Source organism: Olea europaea, unplaced genomic scaffold (genome assembly GCF_002742605.1).
Source record: "Olea europaea var. sylvestris unplaced genomic scaffold, O_europaea_v1 scaffold138, whole genome shotgun sequence".
Classification (NCBI taxonomy): domain Eukaryota; kingdom Viridiplantae; phylum Streptophyta; class Magnoliopsida; order Lamiales; family Oleaceae; genus Olea; species Olea europaea.
In genome coordinates this window covers 678279-702701 of record NW_019231313.1, presented here as the reverse complement: position 1 = coordinate 702701, position 24423 = coordinate 678279, and the positions used below count along the sequence as shown (strand labels likewise).

The 24423-nt window shown below is 34.3% G+C and overlaps 2 protein-coding genes and 1 long non-coding RNA gene across 8 annotated transcripts; 2 read left to right on the top strand and 1 right to left on the bottom strand.

Annotated features, from left to right (window-relative positions):
• The first annotated feature begins 8441 nt into the window (after positions 1-8441).
• LOC111375495 (ORM1-like protein 2) lies at positions 8442-12609 on the top strand. The gene is made up of 3 exons (XM_022998334.1): positions 8442-8847; positions 9902-10050; positions 12223-12609. Exons 1-3 carry the CDS (start codon positions 8662-8664, stop codon positions 12359-12361), a joined length of 474 nt encoding a protein of 157 aa, XP_022854102.1. The 5' UTR covers positions 8442-8661; the 3' UTR covers positions 12362-12609.
• Positions 12610-15451: 2842 nt separating this feature from the next.
• On the top strand, positions 15452-19976 carry LOC111375494 (WD repeat-containing protein 44-like). Of its 4 annotated transcripts, none has more exons than XM_022998330.1 (8): positions 15452-15572; positions 16208-17410; positions 17539-17629; positions 17879-18036; positions 18125-18176; positions 18662-18741; positions 18828-18921; positions 19118-19976. In XM_022998330.1, exons 2-8 carry the CDS (start codon positions 16244-16246, stop codon positions 19642-19644), a joined length of 2169 nt encoding a protein of 722 aa, XP_022854098.1. In that variant the 5' UTR covers positions 15452-15572; positions 16208-16243; the 3' UTR covers positions 19645-19976. The 4 variants fall into 4 exon arrangements, with proteins under 4 accessions (XP_022854098.1, XP_022854101.1, XP_022854099.1 ...); XM_022998333.1 differs by having other exon boundaries at positions 15487-15572; positions 16266-17410; XM_022998331.1 differs by lacking the exon at positions 15452-15572 and adding an exon at positions 15623-15784.
• A 738-nt stretch (positions 19977-20714) lies between these two features.
• LOC111375493 lies at positions 20715-23027 on the bottom strand. 3 transcript variants are annotated; one of them, XR_002699319.1, is made up of 5 exons: positions 22895-23027; positions 22720-22787; positions 22289-22348; positions 21973-22131; positions 20715-21099 (listed from the first exon to the last, which is right to left on the bottom strand). It is a non-coding gene; the product is annotated as an uncharacterized LOC111375493 (long non-coding RNA). The 3 variants fall into 3 exon arrangements; XR_002699320.1 differs by lacking the exon at positions 20715-21099 and adding an exon at positions 21135-21403; XR_002699318.1 differs by lacking the exon at positions 20715-21099 and having other exon boundaries at positions 21619-22131.
• Positions 23028-24423: the final 1396 nt, after the last annotated feature.

Here is a 24423-nt window from a genome sequence, read left to right as displayed (position 1 = left end):
TGAAAAAAGGATGGAGTGCCACAAACACTTCTAAACAAGGACCAATCGAAAGAATATATATTAGCAAAACCAGATTAATCTCTGAGCAAAAAACTCGTCTAAACGTATATCGATTTCAATAATAAAAGAGAAATATCTAAAAAAATTGCATAAAAATTGAAAAAGTAGCAACTACAATAATCTGCCTCTATTTCACTTCAAAATATTCTTTCCTAAAATTAACATACTTCATCAAGATGAGATTTTGACACACATAAATAATTTCCAATTTCTATTGATAATTGATGATTCCCATTTCATACACACCCTCTAAACTTAGTACATGCAAAATGTGTCAGGTTTAAGCACCGACTTGTTAGGTGATTGTTGTGTTTTGACAAACTGATCAACAAGAAACGTTTGACGACTTAATCGGAGAAGTTTGTTCGTCACGTTATTGGAAATAAGATCAAATAAATAATTAATTCACATATTTTGTACCTAACATCTATAGTTGTAAATTTGTTATAGTCCTATTAACAACTACTTGCTTAAATTTTTCGAGTGTTTCGAAATTCAAATTAATTTTACTTAGCCCCGTGTATTACAGTTAGAAGATAGCTCAGCTGGAACTCTGGAAGGAAGCAGGGTCGAAGATGGCTCAGCTGAAATATTGGCAAGAAGGAAACCACGTGGACTTGCTGTGCAGCTGGAAAAATAATCATATGGAATTGATGACAGAGCAATGGCAGAATAATCTAGAAAGAAATTGGTTAGGAAAGTTAGATTTGTTGACAACCTCTCTCTCTCTCTCTCTCTCTCTCTCTCTCTGTGTAAATCTGTTAGGAAAGATTCCTTTTAGTTGTATATATACACATTCCCATTGTATATGAAATGTATGGTTGAATGAATAAAATTCTTAACATTATTTCAACTAAATTGTGTTAAAGTATTTTTCATTCTCCAAAATTAATATGGTATCAGAGCATGAGATAGAGGGATCCAATTCTGAAAATACAGATCCTTCCCCAAATACAAATCAAAATCAAAACCAAAACCAACAGCAAACAGGTGGAAGCAACACGTCAATTTTCCATGATCCAGTCCATCCTAGCAGTCCCTACTTCATTGGCAGTAATGATGGAAGTGCTACTGCACTGGTCAGCCATGTTTTAGACTCTACCAACTACTATTCCTGGGCTAGATCGATGAAAAGAGCCTTGAGGATCAAAAACAAGCTTGGCTTTATCGATGGTACCCTCTGCGAGCCCAAAGATCAGAATGACCCATTAATGGAACATTGGTTAAGATGTAATGATATTGTCATAAGCTGGATGCAAAATGCCATGGCAACAGACATCAAAAGCAGCACCATCTATGCTGAAACTGCTCACCTCCTTTGGCTGGATCTGGAGCAACGATTCTCACAACAAAATGCTCCACGAATTTTCGAAGTTAAAAAGGACATCACCACCTTGATGCAACACCAAGATTCTGTAAGTGTTTACTTCTCCAAACTCAAAATTCTGCTTGATGAATTGATGAATTATGAGAGCATACCTAACTGCACATGTGGGGGATTGAATGTTGTAGTTCAAAATCAGCAAAGAGACTGTGTTATGAAGTTTTTGATGGGGTTGAATGATACTTATAAGGATATTAAGGCTCAAATTCTGCTAATCAAACCTTTTCCTAACTTAAATGAGGTATATTCCTTAGTCCAGCAAGAAGAGAAAAGAAGGGAAATATCTAATCCAACTCCTACAAATGCTGATTCCATGGCACTTCTCAGTAGAAGGAATTTCAGAGAAAGAAATGGCCAGAACCCTTCACCACACAGAAAGGATAAGTATTACTGCACTTACTGCAAAACTGCTGGGCACTCACTTGAACGGTGTTTTAAAGCAAATCCAAATAGGCCTATCTGCAACTACTGTCAAATGCCAGGACATGGAACAGATAAATGCTACAAGCTTCATGGGTTCCCACCAGGACATAGTCTCAGTGATAAGGGAAAATTGGCTGCCAATGTAGCCACTGCAAGTGTAGGCTCGAACAAGGAGGTGGTAAAAGACAGAGGCCAAGTATCTTTAAGTCTTGAGCAATACTCTCAGCTGCTAGCACTCCTCAAACCAACAGACAATTCCCAGAACTTCACTCCAACACCATCCAATGCCCAAATCCTCACTTCAACCCTTTCTGAGGAAAGCAACAATAAAATGTCTGGTATATCTCTATCACTAACTGCTTTTCATCACAACCAAAGAGGTACACCTGATATCCCATGGATACTTGATACTGGAGCAACAGACCACATGGTCTGCTCCATCTCATATTTTACATCTATTCAAGCATGTGCATCTTACTTTGTAAGTTTACCAAATGGAGAAAAAGTCCCAGTCACACACATAGGAACCATCAAATTTTCAGACTCCATCATCCTCTACAATGTCCTTTGCATACCCAGTTTTACTTTTAATTTGATTTCTATAAAGAAGCTTACTCAAACTTTGAATTGCTGCCTTACTTTCTTCTCTGATTTCTGCTGTATTCAGGACCTTTTGACTTGGAAAATGATTGGAATGGGTGAGGTGAAGGATGGACTATACCATATGCTGAGAAAACCGGTCACTTCCTCAACTCTATCAGAAATCCTCAATCAAATCAAGTGTTCTCTCTCTGCCACTACTACAAATAAACATGAGGACATCGATCTATGGCATTACAGACTAGGTCATTCCTCATATTCCAATTTTAGTCCTGATAGTAATGTTCACCTAACACCATCATCTAATCCCTGCGCCATCTGCCCTCTAGCCAAACAGCACAAGTTACCTTTCAATGTAAGCAACAGCAAAACTAGAAAATGTTTTGAGCTAATTCACTGTGATATCTGGGGTCCTTGTAAGGAATTGAGCAGAGATGGTTCTAAATATTTTCTGTCTATTGTAGATGATTTCAGTAAGTGCACATGGATTTATATGTTAAGGCTAAAGTCTGATGCTACTACTGCTCTACAAAATTTTTGTGCCATGATAGAAACCCAATTTGAAGCCAAAATAAAGACAATTCGAACAGATAATGGAGGGGAGTTCAATATGACCCAATTTTATTTAACAAAAGGCATAATACATCAAAGAAGTTGTGTTGAAACACCTGAGCAAAATGCAGTGGTTGAGAGAAAGCACCAACACATTTTAAACATAGCACGAGCCTTAAAATTCCAAAGTGGGCTGCCTCTAAAATACTGGAATGATTTTGTCCTTACAGCAGTTTATCTAATTAACAGGACACCAACTCCCAATTTAAATCATAAAAGTCCCTTTGAGATACTCTTTCAAATTAAGCCCAACTATACCCACCTAAGAGTTTTTGGTTGTCTAGCCTTCGCAACCACTCTCACCAATGGCAGACATAAGTTTGATGCTAGGTCTAGAAGATGTGTATTCATTGGCTACCCTTTTGGTGTGAAAGGTTATAGATTGTTGGACCTAGAATCAGATAAAATTTTCATCTCAAGGAATGTAATATTCCATGAAGATGTTTTTCCTTACAAGAACTTTAACCCCAACAGCAACAGACAACTGTCTAATCTCCCTCACCTCAGCTTCACACAAAACCTCAATATCTCCAATGATCCTGTCATCACCGAGCTCTATAACGATAACCATGTCGATCATACTAATACCAATCAAATAAGATCTTCCCTTCCTGATATTCTAGATACTCCAGCTCACACACAAACTCCTAACTCCAATACAGATGTCAGTCATGATGGAGCACAACACCCTATTGATACTTTGGAACCAGAACATCTTGTCACAACACATTTACCTCGTAAGTCTGGAAGAATTCGAAAGACTCCTGCTTATCTACAGAACTTCATATGTCAGCAGGTCTCCTCACCTCATACATCCCAACAATTGACCAAGCCAAAGGAAATAAATACAGCAGGTACTATCTTTCCCATTAGTGACAGAATTTCCTATGATAAATTATCTACACCTCATCGTGCTTTTGTGACCTTAATTACCAGTCATTCAGAGCCCAGAAATTATCAGGAAGCCATGACCTCACCTGAATGGTGTGCTGCAATGGAAGCTGAGATTGAGGCTTTAGAACTTAATAATACTTGGGTTTTGGTCGATTTACCACCAGGAAAGGAAGCCATAGGATGCAAGTGGGTGTATAAAATCAAATTCAATTCCAATGGGAGCATTGAAAGATTCAAAGCGCGTCTAGTGGCGAAAGGATTCACGCAACAAGAAGGGATTGACTATCATGAAACGTTTTCCCCCGTTGCCAAGGTAGTTACCATCAGAACCTTGTTGGCAGTAGCATCAATCAAGGGATGGAATCTGTGCCAATTTGATGTAAATAACGCATTTTTGCATGGAGATTTGGATGAAGATGTTTACATGGAACTACCTCTTGGATATTCAGATGGCTATGGGAACAAAGTTTGCAAGCTACGGAAGAGCCTATATGGATTGAAACAGGCCTCACGACAATGGTATTCCAAGCTTTCAAATTTCATTATTGGACAGGGGTTCGTTCAGTCCAAAGCAGACTATAGCTTATTCACTAAAATCACTGGCAATTCCATCACAATCATTCTAATTTATGTGGATGATATAATTATGGCAGGAAGTTGCATCAACACCATTAACAATCTCAAAGTTTGTCTCAACAATAAGTTCAGAATTAAGGATCTTGGGAATTTGAAATTCTTTCTAGGTATTGAAGTGGCAAGAACCAAACAAGGGATATATATATGTCAAAGAAAATATGCTCTAGACATCTTGGCAGACTCAGGTTCTTTTGGTTCAGCTCCTGCAAGAATCCCCCTTGACCAGAACTTGAGACTCAGCAGGGATGAGGGAGAATTACTTCCAGATCCTTCACTCTACAGAAGGTTAATAGGGAGATTACTCTATTTAACAATTACCAGGCCTGACCTTGCATATTCGATCCAATTGTTGAGCCAATACATGGACAGTCCAAGAACTCCACATTTAAATGCTGCTCATAAAGTCCTCAGGTATATCAAGAGAGCACCTGGACAAGGATTGTTTTATCCCGCAAGTTCAAAGCTGCAATTGGAAGGATACTGTGATTCGGACTGGGGAGCTTGTCCGGACACCAGAAGATCTACAACGGGTTATTGTGTATTCATTGGGACAGCATTAATATCGTGGAAGTCAAAGAAACAACATGTCATATCTCGATCTTCAGCAGAAGCGGAATATAGGGCAATGGCAAATCTTTGCTGTGAATTTGCCTGGCTCAGATACTTGCTCAAGGATTTACAAGTTGATCATCCTCAGGCAGCAGTCTTAAATTGTGACAACAAGGCTGCAATCCACATTGCAACAAACCCGGTGTTCCATGAAAGAACCAAACACATAGAACTAGATTGCCATCTTATTCGAGACAAGGTACAAGATGGCAGCATTGTTACCCAACACGTTACTAGCGCACTACAAATTGCAGACATCTTGACTAAAGCTTTGAGTTCTCAAAGTTTTTACTTTTGCATGTCCAAGATGGGAATAATGGATATATACTCTCCATCTTGCGGGAGGCTATTAAAGTTAGAAGATAGCTCAGCTGGAACTTTGGAAGGAAGCAGGGTCGAAGATGGCTCAGCTGAAATATTGGCAAGAAGGAAACCACGTGGACTTGCTGTGCAGCTGGAAAAATAATCATATGGAATTGATGACAGAGCAATGGCAGAATAATCTAGAAAGAAATTGGTTAGGAAAGTTAGATTTGTTGACAACCTCTCTCTCTCTCTCTCTGTGTGTAAATCTGTTAGGAAAGATTCCTTTTAGTTGTATATATACACATTCCCATTGTATATGAAATGTATGGTTGAATGAATAAAATTCTTAACATTATTTCAACTAAATTGTGTTAAAGTATTTTTCATTCTCCAAAATTAATACCGTGTTGGTTTAGATAAAAATTAATTTTTAGTAGAATTTGATAAAAATTAATGGAATATGTGATTGAAAAATTGTGATTCCTATGAAATATCTAGTTTAAATTCATTATTAACTTTAATTTATATTTTAATTCATATTTGTTGTTGAACCAAACATGGACTTAGTATGTTGGCAATTGTGATGAAGCCCAACGTATATTTGACACTAAGGGCGTGTTTGATACAAACCAATTCCATGGATTTTCCATCCAAATATGTTGTTTGATAGGTAAAATTTTTCATGGAATTCGTTTTCCACTCTACGCCATGTGACCCAAATTCTTGGTTTTTAAGGAAATTGTTTTCCAACTTCTTCTTCTTCATTTTTTAAAATAAAAAAATTTTGGCAATGGAAACAAATTTTATCTATAATTGTAACAAATTCTATCACTTTAATTGACAATTTTCATGAAAAATAAAACCAAACAAACATAAAAAAAAAAAAAAATCAAGAATTTCATCATTTTTCAAGTGAAAAATTATATTAATCAAATACATTTAATCGACAATTTTTAGTAAAACAAGTTCTAAAAAATTCAATTCCTTAAATTCCGTTTTCATTCCACCCAAATTTCATTCTTACAATCAAACAAACCCTAAGTAATAAGTAACATATTGTGGGATATAACCGAACTTGTAGTTATTGATTAAAGGAAAACATAAGTTGGAGTCGAGTTGAGCCGAGCCGGAATTGAGTTGAAAACTCTGGAATATAAAATTATATCTCTTATAATCTCTCTCTTATCATACGAGTGCTGCGTGTCAGTGAGCATGGAATCTATTGCGCTTGTTTTCGTGAAGGATTCGGGAGGCCCGTGATTGGTCGGTGACCTAAATATGGGCGATTTTTGAATGATTGAGCCTTAACCAAATCGGCTGACTGGCTGGCTGGCTTCCACTTTCACCACCAAGTTGATATACCAACTGTCATTTTTTGGCCTTGGGAGAGGATTGTGGGTCCTACTGCATTGGAATGGGCAGGTGCGTCATACTCATATGCTTTGGCCATTTCGAATGATTTTCATACCATTTTCGTCCAAGAATGCGATAACTATTGATGGATGATGACCCCCGTCTCACATCTATTCTTCTGAATGCTCGAACAAAGAAAAATGCAGCGGTGCGGACCACGAGCACAAGTGGCCTCGGACATGGTCCCTAGGATTTGAGGTCGACCCGGATAGTTAGTTAACCTCTCTTTGCAATCGAGATGAAATGGATACATCATTAAGAGGGGCTCATCGTTTCAAACTTGGCACTATAGTATATGATTTTTCACAAGACAAAATAAATATTAAATGAAATTTGAATACGTTTTAAGGTCAAGAAAGTTCATATGCAGAGGAATGTGATAAGCCAAGTCCCGAGTTAATTCGGACCCATATGTTCGAAACCTCTTTATGTGCAGTTGAGCCGAACAAGTATGCACGAAATTATTTAAGGGATTTTGAACTCGAAAAAAAATGGTCGGAATTGCTATGAACACATATTTTATGGGACACATTGTCGGTCCATACACACTCCATCATTTAGGATACTTTAATTTTATCTTGCTAGTGCATGTATCTTATCAAAAGTGGGGATTTAACAGAATTTTTTAATACCCTTTTGGATTATCCAAAATTTAATTTAATAATTATCTTTATAGTTGATTATATTTCTTTATCGAGATAGCATGGACGGTAAGATGTCAATATAATTGATTGATGGTTCATGCTTATAGTAATAAATTTTTTGGATCGATCTAAATATTAAGAATTTGAAAGTGAATCGACTTGATCTTGTGTTATGACGGTAGAAAACATTGGAATTATCATTACAAATTTAATAATGAGTTAAACTAGAAATGAAAAGAATATTTTACCCAATATCTTAATTATTATTTAATTCAATTGGACAATCTTAAACGTCTTTTTGTATGCATTTACCCACTAACATGGAATTATTTGCAACCATATATAATGATTATTAGGAAGTACTTAAACAAACGTTGGGTCCCATAAGATTATAGTAATGTAATCATAAATTAAATCCCATATTATGATAGTTTAGCATTTTAGAACCTTTCCAATATAATAACGATGAATGTGACCACGTTTTACCATGGTCACCTAACTTCTTTTCACTAATTTTAAAAATGGGTAAGATGGTAACTTTGCATTACATATAATAAAATAAATTTTAAAAATAAAAAATATTTTAAAAAAACTTATTTAAAGAAAAACGATTTTAAAATTAAAAAAATCTCTATTTTGTCTTTTAATTTATTTTATATATAAAATGTAAGGTTTTTATTTTTCCCCTTTTAAAATTAGTTAAAATGATAAAAAGAAGTTGATTGGCCATGTTGAAATATTATATGCAATTGGGTGATCATGATGAAATAAAATTAAATTAAGTGGCCAAGATAATACTAAATATAAAGTTGAGTGATCATATTAAAAATAAAATCAAACTGGGTACCATGACGCTAATATAACCCAAAAAATATCTGTAGAGAGAGAGAGGAACAGGGAGGCAAATATACACCCAAATATCATTGTCCTTTTTTCTGCCTCCAACTAAATTCCAACAACAATTAATTATAGATTAATCCAAAATATTAGTTATTATACAAAAACAATTTTGGAAGGTGATAAGGAAGGAGCGTGAAATTAGTAATTGGATTTAAAAGTTTTAGAGGAACGTGATTTGAGATGGCAAAATTGTATGTTCAGGCGGTGCCGCCGACGGATCTGAATCGGAACACGGAGTGGTTCACGTACCCCGGTGTGTGGACCACCTACATCCTAATATTGTTCTTCTCGTGGTTGATTGTGCTCTCTGTTTTCGGTTGTTCCCCTGGCATGGCGTGGACAATTGTTCATCTCTCCCATTTCCTCGTACGTTCTAAATTATGTACATATATAAATTTCGATTTAGTGATTATGTTTATCTGTGATGTTAAAGGAGCGGGGATTTTGTTTTTATTTCTTTGTTGTTAGGGTTTGGTTTAATTAATTTTGTGCGTGCTGGAAGGTTTTTTTTGTGTTACTGAGTAACGATAAATAGGTTCTATGATCAGATTTTAGTATTTTTGACGTTATATGTGGGTATCTTCTAAGGAGAATGATTTACCAACTGAGAATTAAGTTAAAAAATTAACCTGTTATATTATAATTTGGTATTTGTAGAATCTATAATTTGATTGAACATTTATATTACACTTTTCTATCGATATTAACTGCAAAATATTGTTTTTGATGTTTAGTGGGGATAAGGTCCCAGGATGAGAATGATTTACCAGCTTGGAATTACTTAGAAAACCATTGAGGCAATCATCGTTGTTCTTGTGGAATTATAATTTGCTAAAGTATCTATATATCATTTGTATTACGTTTTCAATGGTACTTCAAAATATTGTTTTTCATGTTTAATTAGGGGGGTGGGGGTTAGGTATGTATCGTCCAAGGAGAATGGTATACCAGCCAATGATTAAGAAGCAAAATAAATTATTTAAGCAATAATTTTGGTTCTTGTGGAATCTATGATTTGATTAAACATTTAGATAAAAAAAAAATGTTTGCGGTGTTGAATATGTACAATTATGTGCGCAATCATTCTGGCCTATATTTTTTGTTAAATTAAGATATAGCTTATATTTGAGTTAATAATGGAATCTTTCTGTTGTCATGGATGCTAGTGGAATTATGCAACAACACAGAACCACAGGTTTCACTCAATTGAGTCTCCATGAGCGCATACAAACAACCTTATCAGCATGACCTCATCATATAATGATGTGAACACTGCTTATGTGTCCCAAGTAGTTCCTTTATTGATTTCATTATAGACAAACTTTTACGGACAGTTTACTTTATCTAGGTCTTTGTAACTGCTAGGATAGAGCTTGTATTTTGTATGAAAATGTGGTGAATTTTCTCATCTGTGGTCTAGGTTACTTATCACTTCTTTCACTGGAAGAAGGGAACACCATTTTCAGAAGATCAGGGTATCTACAATAGGTTGACTTGGTGGGAGCAAATAGAAAATGGCAAGCAGCTGACTCGTAATAGGAAGTTTTTGACAGTCGTACCTGTGGTGCTGTAAGTTTTCTCTCAATCTTGATTGTATGTTTGTTCTTCATTAGTTATCAAAGTGATTTTTGTCTTATTTAGAGGTATTAATTTTAAAACATGGTAGTAAATTATATTGAACTTCGCACATTGTTAAAGAGTGTTGCAGCAGGCCTTATCTTGTAAGGTGTCAAATCCTCCATGATTTTGGATTTAGTGCTCCATTGACCTCGAAGATTGCATTAGCCCATAGAGAAATATTTAGACAACAAGCAATATGCCCATGCTTTAATGTTTCTTACGCTTTAATATATAAGCCTCTGTCCATTCAAAATAGTTGGCCTTATAAGTGAATTTTTCAGTAGGTATTGCAATTGTTAGTGTATGTGAACTTCCACGAGGTAAAGCAGAAAAAATACATAATTGGATAAGCTTCTTCTAAGCTCAACTCGAAAGGCACTGCAAGCACAATAGAAGAATACATAACGTGCATTGAATAAGCCACAAGGTTTCCTTTTTCCATTCAACTACGTGAATGTGATTTTCCCATAATAAAGCAAAAGACTGTTCTGGCTCCTAATTCACCACTCTGTTAATGCTATATGAAATTCAAGGTAGCTTGCTTGCTTAGTGCTTTCGGTAAGGAGTATAGAACAATCCTTTTCCCTTTCAATATCATTTTATAATAATATAAATAAAATTCACGACTGGTGACACCCTGTGTATTGTAAGCAAGATATGTTCATTGTCACTATGGTAAATTGTAATAATTAATCAATAACATTGCACTCATAATTGAGTCAATCTAAGATTGTTATTTCGGATTTTAGTTATATAGAAGAGTTAAGCTGTGAAATGAAAGTGTTTCAATTGTTTGTCTTGTGCCACTGCAAAATGAAAAAGGACATATTGACTAAGATTGCAGCACCACCACCATTGGTGGTGCAGCAGTCAACAACCATATCATCATAAGCTTCTCCAATTAGGAGATAATGGAAACTGACTATTTGTAGCCTTCATATAATCCATGAAAAAAGGTTCAAATGTACTTGTCTGGTTGTGCACTGTTGTCAAGTTTGGTCTTGAAGTAGAAGCCATTTGATAAATTGCAGAACACATGGTGAAAAAAGGGCAAATGTATGTTGCGGTTGATTAGAAAAGATTTAGCTCTGAGGTTTTGTGAGCTATTTGTTGAATTATGGAGATAGGAACTGTTATACCTGGGTGAAACCGAGTTTAAAATTCCTTGCTTCTATCCCCACTGAGATTTAAGACATCATTCTCCATTTTCTAAGCTCAACGAAACGTACTGAACACTCAAATCTTTTCTGTAATCTGTTGCAATCAAACTACCTTCCTGGATGCCATTCCTTGCCTACCTTATGGGCTTTAGATATAGTTTGATCGGCAAAAAGATGTTTATTTAGCTTCACCATTTTTTTCCTTTCGCTGGGAACTTTGGTTGAAGAGCTGTTCATTATTTGGCAATTTGATAATTCAATGTATACTGATATTACACACTTGGGGTTATATATGTGCTGTTTAAATGGTTTTAAATTTTATTTTAGCTTGATGTTCCTTTTGTTTAGAGTATTTTTCTTTCAAATATTGTATTGCAGCATTGTCTTTGTAGTTTTGGAGATGATAATGATTTAGAATGGTCAATGCCTGGAACTTCTTGATCTATATAGATTATATGTAATATCTGACTCCGACTATTTCTCATGATAATTATGCTAGATAATAGATATTACTAGACATGCTGTGGTTGGGTTGACAATTGCAAGTTTGGCCTTTGCAATCTAGAAATTCTTTTATAAAATTACATTTGTTGCCTTTGATTTTATATTCACCAGGCGTCATAGTTCCGTAGGTTGAAGTCTGAAAGGATATCAACTTATTTGAAGCTTTGATACTATGTACTTTTATTTTATGATTACCTTAGACACATTGATCACGACTATACCACTGGAATTTACTAGTTTGAAGATATATTTTAAGACCAACAACAATCCATTGAAAATTCTCCTATTATTATACCTTTTTTGTTTCATCGTGGTAGAATCCCTTCTCTGATTAATTAAAGAGGAATATACTTTTCTTTTGTGCTTCCTATCATCCTCTCACGACAAGTAATTTTTGGGTCGAAGATATCTTCTTTTGACTGGAACAAGTTTGTGCTTATCCTCGTTTCCTCTGCAGGTACTTAATAGCCTCTCACACAACGGATTATCAACATCCTATGCTCTTCTTCAACACGCTAGCTGTTTTCATTCTGGTAGTTGCCAAGTTCCCACATATGCACAAGGTTCGCATCTTTGGCATTAATGCCGATCAATGAGCTGAGATCCATTCAGTCCAGGCTTACCACTGTTATTGGCATTAATATTTGCAGCATTTTGGTGTGTTTGCAATACTGCTACGTTGGAACAGGGAACCGAACTATACATCACTCTGTACAAGTTGAACTTATAAATTCGAATGTTTTTTCTTACTTTGTGAAAGTTGCAGAAAGAAAGTAATCCCTTTTTGTTCTGATGGAGTTGATGCTATAAATGTCATTTTCTATATGAAAACAGTTTTTGCCTTGTCAAGAAAAATAGAATCACATATCCCTTATTTCATGTAAATCATTTAATAAACCAATAATATATATATATTTAATATAAAATATTATTATTGAGAGAAGATACTTTAGAGTCAATTGAAATTAATGAAATAATCCAACTCATCTGATGAATCACCTAAGTCGAATAGTAGCCTCATTGTGAAAGATTATGGAAAATTAATTGAGGTAAAGGCGATGACAAAAATGAAATTAACAGGAAGGTAAACGGTCGTGATGGGTGGTCAATGGTTGACTTAGTCAAAGTCTTTGTTGACTAGGGCGCCTTCCCACCCCTCCAAATCAAGCCCCACACGGCGAAACCCTAAACATCTTCATCAAGACTTTAGAATTATGTGCGTATAATTCAACGGAAAGATGAGGTTGGTGAGAATCGAATGAATAGAGATTAATACCCTCGAATATATTAAAATATAATAAATTTGAATGGCCTAAAATTAATTCAAAGGTAAATCGAAAAATCTAAAATATTAGTGAGGATATTATAGTTCATAGGATATATGTTTTCTCCAACTTGTAAACTTTTATACACGTTGTTGTTATCATGATTATGACTTAAATAAGAAATACTTTTTAAATAAAGCATTTATAGCAATTCTTCCTTGAAAATGCTGATGCAATTAGTGGTGTAAACACAAGATAACTAATTCATTACTTTTATGATTACTCCAAAATTTGAAAATAATACTAGTTGATTCAATAAAAAATTGAAAACTGATTGAAGTCAAAATTTCAATGATTCTAAGGTATATCGATGATTGAGTTTTGATCAACTGATTTGGACTTCATCGAATACTACATTGTTTTTTATTTTAATTTTTTTTTCAGGTCAATTGATATAATATTGGTACGACCAAGTTAATAATTTTATGTATACTATTCCATCAATAAATGGTAAAATAATTAGGCAAAATAATCTTGAATTTCAATTGCCTCTAATTCGTTATGATAGAATTTTATTTTATATTATTTTTGGGGTATGTAGCCTCATATGCACGCCAAGTACCTTTTAATTCGAACTTTTCGTGCCTCACATTTGCAAAAGTCTATACATTTTTTATTTTCTTACCATTTTCACCTCTCTTTTTCCCCCAACATTAGACATGGATTGAAGGACAAGTAAATATATAATAAGTCGTTAATACTGCGTAATATCCTGAGACATATTTTTTTTGGTACACGAAATCAGCCAAATTAACATAAGATTTTAAACTATTTTTCTCCGATAATATATAATGCATATTAGCATTAGATGGTTAAAATTTTAATCATTATAGGATTAACATTTACCACTCTTTTATGCTTTGTTTACGAAAAGAATTTTTTTATTTCGGGAATTTGGGTAACAAAATTAGATAAAGAAAATCATTAATTTCATTTTATTTATTTTTTATTGTACATAAGATTTAGCTCATGTTTGGTACCACTAATTTTTTTTAATTAAAATTTAAATCAAAGTTAATAATTAATTTTAATCACATATATTATAGGATCCATAACTTTTCAATTACACATCCCATCGACTTTTATTAAAATTTGATAAAATTAAATTTCAATTTCTACCAAGAGGGCTTAAAATAAAAAAATGGAAGCCCATTGTATATTTGGGTAAATAACACAAAACATTTCCACATTTCAACGTCATTGTGAAAAACGTCCTTACTTTTCATTTTTTGACATTTTTATCTTTATTTCCACATTTCATTGCACAGAAGGTCATTTTCATCTATTTTTGATGATTTTACCCCCTACTCAAATAAACAAAAAAATAAATAAATAAATTAAGAACTAATTGCAATCATAGTCTCAAATTTTCAAAAAATTACAAATCAATCATAATATTATTATCTTGACCTCCAGCTTTCTGTCCACACCCAAAAACAAACATACTTTCAAATTTTGAATCTTTAATATTTTTAGTGAAATTTTCACACGTAGTTGCATATTCAAAACCCTAAATCTATAAAACTTGACTTCCAATTTATAGCTTTTTTTAATTATTAAAAAAAAAAAAAAAAACCTTCCTTTTGGTAGTGCAATCCTCAAACACCGATCTGTAGATCTTGTTCAAAACCCCCCAAAAAATTAGATTAAAAAAAAATAGAATTCTGAACCAATCATACTTGGTGAAAAACATGCCAAGGAAGAAGAAATAGAGAGAGAAAATTGGGACCCCATTTTGCAAACACTTTTCCATAGCTTCTATTCTTTATAATTTACTTCCTTTCGCTGCCAATATAAAAACCAAATTTCAGTTATATAAAAGTGTATTTGTATACAATCGTGTAAAGTAGAAAAGATATAGATGTGAAATGGGGCGATGATGGAGCTAGACTATGAATTTTTCTTCACTTTTCCCCCTTTCTTGTGGTAGGGTGGGTCAAACTTGTCGATGACTAAAAAGACTTATAAATTGGAAGTCAAGTTTTACAAATTTAGGGTTTTGAATATATATTTATATGTGAAAGTCTCACTTAAAATGTTAAAGTCTGGGTGTGGATAAAAAAAGGAGGTTAAGATAAGAATATAACGACTGATCTGTAATTTTTTGAAAATTTGGGATTATGATTACAATTAGTTCTTTATTTTTTTTATTTCATTAGATTTTATTTGAATAAGATGGTAAAATCATCAAAAACGGTGAAAAAGGACTTTCTGTGCAATAAAATGTGAGAATAGAGGTGAAATACTAAAAAATGAAAGATAAGAACTTTTTTTCACAATGGGATTAAAAGGTACGAATGTTTCGTCACCTCAATTCATGGTCGTAACCGTTAGTTGAACGGATGCACCAAATTGAAGGGTCAAAACTGTCATATAAATCTAACAAATGAAACCAAAGTGAAAAGGAGACAATTTACAGAGAATCCATACAATCTTTCCACCTTATGACCTTACCTTTTCTTCGAAGTCTCGTCACATAATTGTAAGCATCTTACTATTCAATTTGTTCCTAGAATATTTTTTGTTCATTCACAGTTTTACATTTCGTAATCTATTTATTGACTAATTCTAGTTTCAAGACTTTTTTTTAGCAATTTCATTCACAATCATAAAGTGATTGATGTAATTGAAAAACAAAAAGTCATATGAAAATGCATTTTTCTGGGGTCCCATCTCATATATTTGACAGTCCAGGTGAGGAATTTGTTAATATTTGCTGAGTTATCTCTTGCAGTTCGATAAATCTGTTTGATAATAGTGATTATTTTAGTAAGTTTATTTTCTGATTTCAAGACCGTGTTATTGGGTTGATGAACGTGTTATTTGATCATTTGTGTTGACGATTGCAAGATCTATGCTTTTGGATTTTAATCTATTGTGTGTTATATATATATTTTTTCATTTTCTGGTTTGAAATGTAAAAGGTTAAGTTATATGGGGTCTTGGGTTTATTTTTACCATATATTTGTTTGGGGGTTTGATAATTTAAGGATTATGCTCTGTTTTGATTAAAAAACTATAAAGTTATTATTAATTTTTTTAATCATAAATGGTATTTAAGACTAAAAATTTAAGGTTAGATTATATTTTTGATGTATGTGCCTGTTTTACATGTAGGTTTAAGTTTGTTGTATACTTAAAAATTCAACAAAGATGAGTGGTTACGATGAAACAGGGGATGATCAATTCTTTGGCAGCCGTGATGAGATCACTTCTGTGTCCGATTTGGGTTCTGATTGCTCCGAGTATTGTTCGAATTCTGGGCTTGCTAATTATGCTTTAGGATATGAGGTTTGGACCGAGAAACCTGAAAGTGTTGATGAACGACGCAGTAAGTTTTTGAGATGGATAGGTTTGAATTTAGATTGGCACACTACGGAAAGAGATGAAGAGGATGGTTTTTGTAGTGATGAAGTTAAATCTGGGTATGACAGATTAACAGATAATGGAGAAACTGTGCTAGCAAATTTGGAATCTGAACAACAGCTTTCCTTGAGTTGTTCGTCGCATTCTTTGCAATCGAATGAATCGTTGGAATTCATAGAAGGCGGTGCAATGGAGAATTTTGTGTGGAAAATAAGGAATCTGGATGATGGAACTGAATTTGTCGTGGATGGAATGGATAGGGATGGTATGCTCACTAGACTACAGAAAGTGGGTTCAGATAAAATGGTTTCACTCGAAGAGTTCCCAAGAACACTTGGCTCATCGTCCTTGGTTCAACAGTTTTTGGGTAAAGAATCGAAGGGAATTAACATGGTTGGCACAAAGAAGAAAGTAAACAGTGGTTGGATCGGGAAATTGAGTGGCTTGACTCGTAATGCAGATTGGACAAAGGGAGTTCATTTCAGGCCTAATGAGACCAGTTCAAAGACGGGGGCTAGAACCGGAAGAGTTCAAGTTAACGTATGTAAGAAACGTTCAAAGGAATTGTCCTTGCTTTGTACAGGGCAAGAATTTTCTGCACACGAGGGCTCAATCTTGACAATGAAGTTCAGTCCTGATGGGCAATACCTGGCTAGTGCAGGGGAAGATGGAGTTGTACGTGTGTGGAAGGTGCTCGAGGATGACTCTCCGAGCAAATTTGATCTTCAAGATACAGATCCATCTTGTTTATACTTCTCACTGAATCAATTTTCCAAGTTAGCTCCTCTTGATGTTGATAATGATAAGACTACCCCAATGAAAAGTATGAGAAAATCATCAGACTCGGCTTGCGCCATTCTTCCCCCTAAGGTTTTTCAGTTATTGGAGAAGCCTTTGCACGAGTTCCATGGGCATAGCGGTGAAGTATTGGCTCTATCATGGTCCAAGAATGGGGTTAGTATCGTTCACACTCTTGGTTCCGAGTATAGTAGGTTATCCTAAATTTGCCATAATCCTTAGATTTCATAGGAAAAAAAAATGTCTTGTGGAGTTAATTGTACTCGTATTTTTCTCTTTTGCAGCATTTGCTATCATCTTCAGTTGATAGAACAGCTCGCTTATGGAAATTGGGGAATGATCAATGCCAAGGAATTTATTCACATAATAACTATGGTAAGCCTCTGAAGGCTTGATTGCATTACTTAGAGCGTGTTTGGCTAAGCTTTAAAACTAAAAATAAAACTTGTATTGTCAAACATGCTTAGATATGTTATTTTTTCTTGCTTCTAAGGAAAAGAAGTTACTTTTTTAATTATAAGTAACTTTTTAAGCTTCTCAAAACACGCTTTAAATATACATTCTGATTTTCGCAATCTTTCATAGATTTATCTCACATGTTAATTCTTTTATTACTCCCTACAGTGACTTGCATCGAATTCAATCCTGTGGATGATAATTATTTTGTAAGTGGCTCCATAGATGGGAAAATACGGATCTGGGAAGTTCAAGGTTGTCGAGTCATTGATTGGACTGATATTAGAGATATAGTGACTGCTGTGTGTTATCGTCCGGATGGAAAGGTTTAGTCCACATTTTATATGTATAATCTTTTAAGGTTTATTTAGCCTTTTGCATAATTCTTAAAATGTCTAATTTCTTATGCTACAGAGAGGTGCTGTAGGCACAATGGATGGCACTTGTCGTTTTTATAACATTGTTGGTATGTGTTATTTGTCTCAATGGCATATTTCTTTTCCATATCAATATTAACGGAGTTAGGACTATTCGAATGCTCTGTGTCGGTACTTATAAGTTGAACCTGATAAGCAAGCATGAAACTAAAGTTTAATATGTCATGACTGAAAATAGTCGTTCATTGGATGCATGTTTTGTGATCTCGGGGTGTATTCATCTATTGTTTTGGTTCCATAATTCCTCTTAAATTTGTTCACATTAAAGAATATTCAATGTTTGGTTGTTATATATTTGCGAAACTTTATATAATTCGAGTACATAGCGTGGGCTAATATGTGCAATGTTGACTATGTGACAATTATGTAAATGATTTTTCATTTCCTGTCTTCTACTTTTGCCATACCCATTATTGGATTGGATAATATCATGTGAAAGATCCCAAATTGTCTAATCCTGTCGGATTGACCCAAATAGAGTTGACATTGATGCGGCATAACCTCTTTGGTGTAGATAATTGTTTGGAATTGGATGCTCAAGTATGCTTAAATGGGAAGAAGAAGTTGGCTGGAAAGAGGATAACTGGACTCCAGGTAACCATTCTGAACTCGATCGTAGTTTGTCATTTTTGTTTATATTTTGATGTCTTCGTGCATTTATAAATTGTGTTGTTTTTCAGTTTTGCCCTAATGATGTGAACAAAGTAATGGTCACTTCTGCCAATTCACAAGTTCAAATACTTTGCGGGACTGATGTCATCTGCAAATTTAAAGGTGTCGATTGATTTCTTTGCTTGCATGTTGGTTGGTAGATGATTTGCTTTCTCCCTCCCTTTACTAGATTATTAAGATCGTGATATGCTAAGCTTTAAAAGTTTATATATAAATTGACCAATATGGAAAATTAAATAATTAATGACACTGAGGTGAGAGTTACTTTCAAAATAAGTAATTTTTTTGCTATCCCTAGGCAATCGAAGTTTGGGAAGCCAAGCAACTGCATCTTTCACATCAGACGGTGAACACATTGTCTCCGCCACCGAGGACTCAAACATCTGTGTCTGGAACTATACTACCGAGGATAAGAAATCATCTCGACCAAAGAATGTACAATCACGTGAGAGTTTTTTCTCACGCAACACATCCCTTGCTATACCTTGGGTTGGCTTGAAAACCAAGCTGGGGGCACTACCAGGAAGTATTTTCGACGAGAAATTGCTCCAAAAACTGCCTGCATCTTTCCCTGACCTTTTCACAATGAGCCGTGGGTTCTTCTTGGATTCTAAGGGATCTGCAACCTGGCCAGAGGAGAAACTGCCCGATTCAAGTTCTGTGCCAGTTTCCCCTTCCGTATGTAAATCAGAATTCAAGTTTTTGAAGAGTGCTTGGCAGAATGCGTTGCATTCTCCTCATTTGTGGGGTCTCGTGATCGTTACTGCAGGCTGGGATGGATGTATCAGAACCTTTCTCAATCACGGGTTACCTATTCGATTTTGAAACCCAGTCCATTTTTGCAAAATTAACGCAGGGATCGTCTTTGATCGACATTGAAAGTTTGAGAAAACTGGGTTTGCTGATTTGGACCCTTTATCACAAGATGTATTATTTGGAAGTGAATTTTTGTATACCATCTAGCCAAATGTTAATCAACTGGCTTAAATATTTTTTCTAATTGATTTGTTGTCATATAATTCTTTGATTTGTTAGCAGACATTTGCATGGTCTACACGTGAAAATTGTGTGAGCGATCATTCCTGTGATTATGGCCCCATTTGATCTATGTACAAGGTTATAAGTTGTATAATATTGGATTGTCAAAAGCTTCCACATGTTGAGCTTATTTTGGTTTTACAGTATAGTATCTGAACTGTATAAATGTTGCCTTTGGTGTTCTTCTCAAAAAGTTTCTTCACGTGTTCCCTACGCAGAGTTAGTTCATGGATCAATCTTCACGGTAAAGTCGTCGTGAGGATTGGAGTGTAAGTAGCCCTATCATGGGGTGTGGGGGTGGAGACCCAGACCAAAATTTCATTAAAGATAGTTTGGAAATTTAGTACTTGTCATTTCGGTTTTACCTTGACTTTTCTTATAAATATGAAAATTTTCAATTTTTTTAGTTAGTGAACTGCTACTACATTGAAAGAGGACGTAGTCTCATTTTGAATTTTGTTTTTTTTTTTTTTTTGTTTTTTTGTTTTTTTTTGAAGTACATTCAATAGAAAGTTGATTGATAAACTATTATAACGATAAAGATGAGACATCATGTAATCATCTAGTAAATGCATCTGTTAATACCATAAATATTTAAATGGTCCACATGAAGGGTGACTTGGCCTCCATGTCATCCTAAAATACTTTCAAAAAATGTTATGGAATTCAATCTCAACCTTAGCTAGTAATGATCTATTGGCCAATTTATTCCGAAACCACAAAACATACGAGAATTCATTATATCAGAAAGTCTTCTAATTTTTCAATATACTACCGTCAATTGTCATTTTTAAGGTAATGTTAACATGCCGAACGTTAAGGATTGACAAGATACGTGTGCGTTGAATGTAAACAAATAAAGCCAAATTGTCTCATATCTAAAATTTGTAAATGGAGATCAATCAACAATTGCTTAATCATGAAAGAATATGAAAGAAAACTTGCTGGAAGCTTAATAGATACCCTTCACCAACTTATTCCCAGCATCTCCAAATGATCAAGGGTAGAACGTTGAAAAGAAATAGAAAAGAAAATTACTCATCCTAAAAAATCCAACTGGTAATCGAGACTGGCTGACACGACCCGTCCCGAATGACCTTAATGGATCCAACACGTATCGTGCGTCGATGGTAGATATCAGCTGAGTACTTGACCCACCACCAAGGCAACCATGACTTGTCTGACTGTGAGGAAATTTTAAAGAATTTTGACAGTCTCCTCTAAAATATGGACTAAAACCACCTGATTCATAATCAAGTTCCTCAACTCAATACATATAATATAAAAGAAGTACCCCAATGCCTCAAAATCCAAATTAGTCAAAATAAAATACAGACAATTTGAAATTTTCTTGCTTTACTATCAACAATCCTCAAATGTACTAAATATACCATATAGTGATCTCATAACGCCTTTTCTAACATAAACTACACGTAACCTAAGAAACAGGTACTACCTAATCTGATAAAGTAGACCATACAACTAATGACGTGTGGCTCAATTCAATAGATCGACAGGCTCTAATATTGTTCAACTCAGCTGCTATCTGATAACGAAAAAGGGTAACAAAATATGGGATTATAACTCAGTGAGTGGATAGATTGAAAATAAGTATACTTTTCCATTTATGCATACTTCCTGAAAATTCTAGCTCTATTAAATGTTTGGGAAATGCTTAAATCTAGCAACACTTTTAAACTAAGCATGATTGCATTATAAAATTCTTATTTCTTATTCTAGACAAGTAATTGCAAAGTATAATGAATATAAATAATCTAGCATTCACGAAAATCTATGGAATATTGTTGTTGCTCAATATTATAAGCCAGAAGCTTTATTCTTAGAACTGAATAAACTGAACCCTATAATCTGAAATCCATAAACTAAACTGTCAACGGGGAAATGTAAGCTGAAAGCTAATAATCTATATACTTAAATTCACATTAAAATATACCACATGTAAACATCTACTAATGATCTGAAAGCTATAAAATCATATGCACATGAACCGTCTGATCAATACTATGTACACGGCCGTAGCCCCTCAGTGTACAAGATGGAAACAACATAATCATCCTTATACATGGCTGTAGTCCCTCAGTGCATAATAGTTACCTTTATCCATGGCCGTAGCCCCTCGGTGGATAAGAGTTACCCTTACACACGGCTGTAGCCCCTCAATGTATATTGGATACCTTTATCCACGGCCGTAGCCCCTCAGTGGATAAGAGTTAAATACATGACTCTAGTACACGGCCGTAAACCCTCAGTGCACTGGAGTAAAATAATCACATCAATTATTTTCTGATAATTTCAAAACAATCATGCTCATTTACTAATTCTCAAAAATAAGGCATCTCATGTAATTAATATGCTTCTATAAAATAGAAAAGAAAATATTCTTTTTTGGAAACGTAGATTCTCCACTCACAGATCTATGGATAACAATCCGGTCAAATTGACCAGCCTTGTAAAACTTTCACGTCATCACCTGAAATACGATGTAAAATAACTAATTTAAAAACTCCCATACTAACATTTAATTATGAAATATTAGAACTTGACTTTTCGGCACTTGAATATATTCTTTAGTTTCCTTCACAATTGAAACAAATTCTACCTTCTAGCATATCACTAATCTTTAAATTATCATAATTACCTACATCCCAAACATAAAAACAATTCTTTATTCTAATCTAGTGAAACTTGAATTCCCACTTGCACCAATCTAATTTACATCCTATTCCATAGATCCATTCTTTCAAGTTAATATATCATCACCATAATCATGTTCACAATTAATCCTTACTCAAGTATCCAATTTAAAATCTAGAGTTTGCCAAAAAAAATTGGTATTCTTACCTTAATGAAATTGGAGATTAAAGAATCAACAAACTTGAGCTCCAATTTGTACTCTTAGCCTCTTAAATCTGAAATTTATACCACAAGTTAAAACCCTAAAAATTTAACATAAAATCATTCCTTTACCTCTTGAAGAAAATATAGAGAAAGGAGAATGGAAACAAGCTTGAACTACCTATTTTCCTTCCTTTTTCTCCTCCTCTTTTTCCTTTTTCTTCTTCTTTTTCTTCCTTTCTCTTTTCTTTTCTTTCTTCTTTCACTCCTCTGCCGTTTCCAGCTTCTCTGCCCGGTTTGGTATGAGAAATATATATAAAGTAATGGCAATTGGGTTTAAATGGTCAAAATTGTGGGGTTTTGCAAGGTAAGTCCCTCATCTTCCATATAATATAACATTTAGCCATACTAAATATCATATAATAAAGTATTAAATCCTTAACTTCCAAATTTTGAAAAATAAATCCAAACTTAAAATTTTTATCCATCTTAAACCCTCAAAACATTTTTTTATCATAAAATAACCCCAATAAAATACTTTCTTACATTTTAGTCCTTATTTGACTTTGACTTTGACAATTCAACCATTGATTTTTGGCCTAAAAGAATTCGGTTGTAACACTGTCCCTCAAGTAAATGCAACATAGCTTACAGTGTTTTCCATTATGTTTTTGACCCTCTAAAGCAAAAGTTAAACCACCTCTCTAACCTGTAAAATCAAATCCTGAAATTATAGCTTAAAATAAGAAGCTGAAAATAATAAGAAAAACCAAAGAAAAGAGAAACAACAACAATAACATTTGATGATAATAAGAACAGTAATAATAATGTAGTGCTAATAAGAAGAAAAAATGGAGAAAACAAGAATAATATGAGAAAGAAACTATTTAAAAATTAGCTAGGCTTCAATCCACTACCCATTTATTGTAAAGTCTCGCTCCATGCATGCAACGATTCATTCCAAACTTTGTTGCACGGGTGCTAATACTTTATATCTGATTCATTTATGATATAGGTATATGTATTATCTGTGGGTTCTGTTCACGAAATTATTTCTTTCGATTTAAACCACTGCAAGTGTACGGTTCGTTAACAAGTAATAGAGTGAATCAATTGAGTCCGAATATCGTCCCACAGAGATTGATTAGTTCAATTTTACTTATCCCGACCTTAACCGAAACCAAAATGTCGAAAATGATTTTTGTAATGTGATTAAACCTACTCTAGATTATGGATGCAAATGTTTGTGAATTAAATGAACTAAAATGCAATGTGATGTGTTGAATGCAAGTTTGATGTATCTAATGAATGACAAATGTACTAGGATCGCGAATCCTAGTGAAATAATCCATTTTAACCTTAGTTTTACAATTTGACAACACGGTTGAATGTTGAAGAATCAATGTTCCTAAATCTATCCAACACTCTCTCTCGAGGTGTATTGAACCTATTCTTATACACCACCTGCCTATATTTCTATGACAAATGCATATATAAGAATGCATGTGGTTTTGTGAACACTTAAAGACTCACGCAAGGCATAGCGGTATATCTCTATCCCCTATCGGACCCTACAATGATTTATACCCCGTCGAACCTATTCCACTTATCTCGAATGCAAGAACAAGCCACCAAACTCACACAAATTACGTGCACAATAATTGTGGAGAAAATAAGTGCATATAAATCATTCAAATTCCAAACGCGTGT